We start from the raw sequence: 6,885 nt of genomic DNA on the forward strand, positions 1-6,885 counted from the left end.
TTGTATCCCCAGCAACTCTGTCATGATTATCGTCTTAAAGCTCCTCCTTGCCTACTTAGTCTGGTTTTTAAGGTCCTCCAGTCCATTGGTGAAAGGAGCAGCTGTTCCACAGGCTTATCATAGAGACAGATTTAAAATGGAGTGCCTTTATCCTTTGATTTGCTCATAAAGCAAGCTTATACGATTGCATTTTTTAATATCTTTGAAATATTGACAAAAGTTCTGTCTTATAGAAATGGACATTAATAGTAGTACAGTTGTATTTATTCATTCCAAAACTTGCCAAGACCTAGAAATCACATCTTTAGATCTGAGTGAGTGAGATCTGACTTGTGACCAGATAATATTTGTTCATCTCTTAGTGAGTGTGAGCTTAAATGCTGGTTTTAAACAATGAAATGTTCTTATTGAGGTTGAGCCAGCATCAGATACATCTGCCGTTGTGGTGATGCTGAAGTTTGACAGCTCTACTGTTTAGGTGCAAAAAATAATAACATGGCCTTTTAATAAACTTTTACAAATAAAGTAGTTTTATGGCTCACAAACTAGGTTTTACATCTTACGCTATTAGTGAAGAATAATGTTCTCTTAAAGCTCAGGCATCTCAATGTCCACAAAAACTCACCCTCTTACAGTTGCCCTATCAGAAAATGAGAAATCAAGATAACTCCTGTTTCAATCAAACTATCTCACACATTCAGAACGAATGTGAATTAATTCTCACATTCACAATCAATCTATTCTGTATCTACTGATATTCTCTTTCCCAGTTTCTGTCATTCATTCTCACATTTACTATCATGTTGTTAAATTTATAGAGCTGCTTAAATAGGGGTAATGGTTGTAAATCTTTTGAATAAGTTTAAACTAAACTAAATACAATAAACTCGAAAGTCAAAGCGAAACTTCTAAAAACACGGATGATCATTAAAGAATAAAATAGTTTGAAAATGAATACATCTCTGCCTTACAATAAGTTTTGTTTTTTTATTGTAAATATAGTTCAAATTTTGAATTGATGTATTTAAGTTTATTTCAAAAAGTTATTTTTTTTGTGTAGTAGTAACGTATGTAAACAGATCTTGATGATAGACGTATGAATTTATGGGTATAGGTTGGCATATATATGAGAGTTTATCAGACATGTGAGAGCGGTTTGTATTATGAAAGGGAACGGTTGTGGACTATATGTAGACACATACGTTTTGTGACATGGAGCCTCGCTGATCAGCATGATCTTTTGGACTATGCTCAAATGTACCTCAAAATTAGTGAAGTTTGACGCTCAAATTACTCTTTTGATTGTTATACAGCAATTTTAACCTACCTTAAAGTACCTAGTCAGAGCGAGGTAGTTCTTTTTTTTTTCTCAACATCAATTTTGAAAATACAAATCTAAATGTGTCCCACTATCTGTTCCAAGGCTACAGAACACTCAACAAAACTGGAGACTGAGATGAAGTCACTAGAAGAAATGGAGGAGCAAGCAGACAGTGGGTGAGACATCTTATTTTTATCATACAGAACTATACAGTTATTTCATCACAAAGTTGATGACTGGCAGCAGCGGTCAGATTTTTAACGAAACATGAACATGCGCACACAGGAAGACAGAGTTGGGCTTGAATAAATAGCAGGTTTGGAACACAGGACCCTGGAATAGTGGCAGAAGTAATATAATCTTTGTTGGCAGTCTGATGGAGAAGCTCAGGGCTTTGGTGACGATGAATGAGAACCTGAAGCAACAAGAGCAGCAGTTTCGGACACACTGCAGAGTGAGCACATAAACCAGCAGTACTGATGGGATTTGTTTCCTCTCAATATTTGGTATATTTTGGTTTTATTTAATAAAATCTGCTTTATATACAGGAAGAGATGGTCCGTCTACAGCAGAACATTGAAGAGCTGAAGTCAGCATCAGGACAGGACACAGAGGAGCAGGTGCATGTCCAGCTGAACTAATATATGTAGTATTATTTTAATTAGAATGTTTATTTCCAAAAACCAGAGTGTTAAATGAGACCTTTTCTTTTCTCAGGAGAGGAGGCAGCTAATAGACCAACAGTACAATTCAGATAGCGAGAAGCTGCAGAAAGTCCGCCTGCTCATGGTAACCACTGCTCTAACATTACACACAGAGTGGAGTTCTCTCTCTAAGCAGTGCAGCATTCTTACCATTTGTAGCACTGTCTAATTGGAGTCCTAGCAGAAAAGGACACTTAGGAGAAAGCATCAGACTGAAATAACATGGCATTTACAGCTAATTGTATGTTAAAATTGAAGAGACTGCCACTCTGTGCTGCTGAGACAGCACAGAGTGGAGCATGCTCTCTGCAAACGGTCAAAGTAAATTAAAAACTCTCTAAGGAAACTCAGAACATTACGTAGTCATGACCTGCAGCATTCACTTCTCCTGGACGAGCATGTTATGACAATCGTTTGCGTTGTCATTATCTTTACAGCAATCCCTCATACACTGTGCATGTAGCAACAGTGGAAAGAAAAAACTCCCCTAACAGGAAGAAACCTCCAGCAGAACCAGAACCTGGCTCAGTACATGTGGTCATCTGCCTCGACTGACTGGAGGTTTGAGAAGACAGAGCAAAATGCACCAGAAAAGGATGAACTGATTTTTTTTAGCTTTCTTTGTTGTTGCAGTTTTAGAAATATGCATACGTTGAACATTGAGACCCCCGTGAACAACAATTACATAGCTTCTTGTTGGACAAGCATAATAAAATGATCATTAAAAAACAACATAAAACTCCAAAAATGAATAGCAGGGGAGAGAGAACGATTAGTTGATAACAGCATTATGTCTAAAGGTTAACAGGACTACTGGCCTTCAAGTCTGATTTTGGAAGTACAATCTACTTTTGGCTATGGGTCAAGACTTTGGTAAACGGTTTGTACTTGAACAGCGCCCAGTGGAGCCCAAAATGTGTTATTCACGCACACACTCTGATGGTGGCTGCCATGTGCTGACTGGGCCTCCCACCACAATGCAAGGTGAATGAAGGGTCTTGCCAAGGACACTTGATCCACAGAGCGGGGATCGAACCAGCATTGTCCCAACTAAGTTCTAATTGAACTTTAGACACATTTGTGAACATATTTTCTGTCAACCAACTGCTTTTGCTCTCCTCAGGCTCGCAGGAACCGTGAGATCGCAATCTTGCAGAGAAAGATCGATGAGGTGCCGAGCCGGGCGGAGCTGACCCAGTACCAGAAGAGATTTATTGAACTCTACAGCCAAGGTGGATTCCTTTTCTATATCTGATATAGTTACAGATGGTGTTGCATAATTTCTTCATGTGGACCTGTCTCTGTAAATGTTTATTAATCTTGTCTTCCAGTTTCTGCTACCCACAAAGAGACCAAGCAGTTCTTCACTCTCTATAACACCTTGGATGATAAGAAGGTCTACCTCGAGAAGGAGGTAGAGTATCACAGCAGTCTGTGGCACCAAAATTGAATCTCAGATTGAATTCTGCCTGCAACAGTGATTTGGTAAACATGTTCAAAACATCACTGAAGAATAATAATCTCATTTAGGTAAATCTGCTGAATTCAATTCATGACAACTTTCAACAGTAAGTAAAACATATATTGTTGAAAATGAATTTGTAAAATACAGTTTTGATGTAAAGGAAAGTGCAGCTTTTGTTTTAGTTGTTGTTTGTGGTTTTGTTCTGTAACTTTGGTTTGAAATGGCTCCGCTGTCTCCAGAGCCATGTCGTCTGCAGCTGCCAGGGATCAGTTCCTCAGACAGATGGAGCAGATAGTGGATGGGATCAAACAGAGTCGCATCAAGGTACAGGTGTTGCTGCAACTGGGTCACTGGTGTTATAAGACATTACCTCCATCTGTTGGCCTGCATCGCTAACAGATGCTTCTCCTACCTGTCTGTCTTTTCAGATGGAGAAGAAGAAACAAGAAAACAAAATGAGAAGAGATCAGTTGAATGATGAATACCTGGAGCTGCTTGACAAGCAGAGGCTCTACTTCAAGACTGTTAAAGATTTTAAAGAGGTAAGAAAGTCTTATTCAAGTAAGTTTTGAATCAGTGCCCGCTCTAAATAATATCTGGTGACCAGCTCACTGATGAGGCAATGAAGCTTCAAACTGCTTCGCCACGTTGAGACCAAGCACCCTGTGCATAAGCAACACTTCGGGTGTCATTGTTTGAATGCAATGAATTAAATTTGCAAGCTGCTCTCACAGCTCAGTGCTACTCTGGCCTTGTGTTGAGCTCTGGCACCCACAGTCTCCACCACATCGCCAACACTTTAACTAACAACCCGCTAATAGATGGTGCATTCGGTGAACCTTCTAAATCACATTCAGTCCAACCTTCCAGACAGGAGTTATGGTCACTTCCTGGTTTGTGGCAAACCACTGATGAGGACATACTGTAGGATTTTGAACATTTTGATATTCAAGGCATGGTGGACAGTTTCAGTTGAAGTGAAGGCAGAGGTAACTAAGGCCAAACAAAGGGCATGCACTGACTTGTGTAAGAGGCTGGAGAGTAAGGAGTGAGAGAAGGACTTATACAGGGTGGTGAGTCAAAGATGGAGATGGGAAGTATGTCCAACAGGTTAGGAAATCTACTGACAGATCCAAAAAGTCGGATAAGAAGACTGGAAGTAGTCCAATGAAGAAAATCAGAGAGGAGAAAGGAGAAGAAGCTGTGCCTGTGGATCAGGAAGTACCAAAGAGTATAAAGATGAAGAAAGGGAGGCATTGAAAAGGTCCATATGATATACCTGTAGAGGTATGGACCCAAGTGGAGACATGAGGTTACAGGGAACAGAAATAAAAAGATATGAAGTACTTATGGAGATATAGCTGTTGGAGTAATCAAGGGAGCATAGTGGAATCAAATCTATTGGCCTCTTCAGAGATTAATAAAGGTCATTAATATCCAGTTTGGTGGAAATTAGATGACTCATTTGATTTCAAGCCAACTGCATCCAAATGGCAATGGATTGGAATTCACCATTGTGCCATGCCCACGTTTCAGCCATCAGCCAATGTCAAGAGAAGGATTCAGCATCATGTTGTTCTGCCATCAGAAACATTTGAAATCTGTTTGAATCAAAAAGTAAAAGGAAGATGGCAAGCAGATAGACTTCTGACTTCCTGTTCAAAGGGGGCAGGACTAAGGTGATGTCACCAATTGACCATGTGAATGTGATGAGTGCTGGTCTGTAATGACACATAGAAAGTCTCATCCTGCTATGAGATTGTGTGCAGAGATTTCTCAGATTTTGAGACTTGGGTACGCCCAAATGCTTTGATGTAGAAAAATATCTTTTAATAACTTTTTTATTTCAAAGCCTCAAGACTGAGGCTTTGAAATAAAAATCAAAAGAGTGATTATGACGTGTGCATGAAAAAGTTATTAGAGGAGTTTGCTCAGATACAACATGTACCCTGAACAAAAATATAAACGCCCCATATCAAATATGAGTTTTCTGAACATTTGGGTGACGCAATATATAGAGAAACTTAAAATATATTTTCAGTAATTACTAATCTTCATATTGGGAGTGATAGCATCATGGTATGGCCATTTGTAGCAGATTGACAGTCCTTTGAACACGATAGGCGTCAGGTTGAGGAATTTGCTGAGCATGCTTTATGGTGTACTCAACTCACAACAAAGCGAACCAAAGAACATACTTCTTACTGGTGCATTTGCAGACTGCAAAACTGAAATCTTTTTGTATTGATTCCCCAAATTACAGCATCCAAAAAGCTTTTCTTGTTGTACAGAAGAATAAATAACTGGATACAGAACAAATAACCCCTTCAAATGCTTTTAACAAATTAAGGCATTTGCTCTGAGTATTCCTGTGAGAACAGCAAAAAACAAAAGAAAAAAGTGAAATTTGGGATGATCAAAGTTCCAGGTGTGCAACGTTTTATAAAGTTTTGAGTATAACATAATCTTTTTTTTTTTTTTTTTTTTTTTATCACCAGGAGTGTCGCAAAAATGAGATGCTGCTGTCCAAACTGAGAGCAAAAGGAGCTTCCTAACTTTGTTGTACCTGCTAGCTCTGTTTTCCTAAGCTAGCCTGCAGCTTTGATATACATTGATTGAAGGCTGTGGGATCACAGAACACGGATATTTTAGTTGCGCTTCACAGGCCAGAAATCCAGTTTCTTAGTCACAGCAGATTTTACCGTAAATGTGTTATTTGGCTTTAGAATGCTTTCATGTAACATAAAGATTATAACATGCTTTGTTATATCTGTTAAGCCCGAGTTATTGGTGTATTATAACCAGACTGAGCTAAACACTCTTCCTGATACTGTTTGCTTTCCCAGAGTCATCAAAAGGTCTTTGTCTGTTCCTGCTTTAGTGCCTGTGATCCTGCTGTAGCCATTATTGCAATACAATTACATTATTGTAACTAGCTGTTGATCAATAAAATATTGGAAAACTTGATGCCCAAAAGTAAAAGTGGTCAATGATGAGTCTATGAAATAAACAGCCGATGGGTTGAGAATGTGTGCAATCTGAACTTCAATCTCCACCAGGTGAGTCATGAAAAAAAATCTAAATCAATGAACATGTAAAGATTCTGACATTAATGTGATATATTCTTCTACTTTGGCTTTTCCCTTCAGGGGTCGCTACAGCAAATCATCACTCTCTATTTAGTCCTTTTCCCTTACACCAACTATCACCTCATCCATAAATCTCCTTTTCTTGGTCTCTTGCCCTCTGGCTGCAGCCTCAGCATCCTGATAGTCTGCTGCTAGTCATTGGTCCTGTCCCAATAAACACACTTCTTCCTTTGTTCAGGGCTTTTGGTGAAATATATTACCAAAGCAATTTATTACTGCAAATGATGATTTGAGTTGAAAGGTGGA

General features: G+C 38.9%; 1 protein-coding gene across 1 annotated transcript in view; it reads left to right on the top strand.

Moving 5' to 3' along the window:
* The window catches only part of LOC129353151 (coiled-coil domain-containing protein 93-like), a 29,483-nt gene extending 23,026 nt beyond the window's left edge, over positions 1–6,457 (top strand). The window contains 10 exon segments of the mRNA XM_055022371.1: positions 1,424–1,497; positions 1,694–1,775; positions 1,870–1,941; positions 2,039–2,110; positions 3,149–3,257; positions 3,357–3,439; positions 3,556–3,593; positions 3,730–3,814; positions 3,919–4,032; positions 5,989–6,457. Of these exon segments, the coding sequence (XP_054878346.1) occupies positions 1,424–1,497; positions 1,694–1,775; positions 1,870–1,941; positions 2,039–2,110; positions 3,149–3,257; positions 3,357–3,439; positions 3,556–3,593; positions 3,730–3,814; positions 3,919–4,032; positions 5,989–6,045 (786 nt within the window). The 3' untranslated portion in view covers positions 6,046–6,457.
* Positions 6,458–6,885: the final 428 nt, after the last annotated feature.

Source organism: Poeciliopsis prolifica, unplaced genomic scaffold, assembly GCF_027474105.1.
Source record: "Poeciliopsis prolifica strain line A6 unplaced genomic scaffold, Auburn_PproV2 SCAFFOLD085, whole genome shotgun sequence".
Classification (NCBI taxonomy): Eukaryota; Metazoa; Chordata; class Actinopteri; order Cyprinodontiformes; family Poeciliidae; genus Poeciliopsis; species Poeciliopsis prolifica.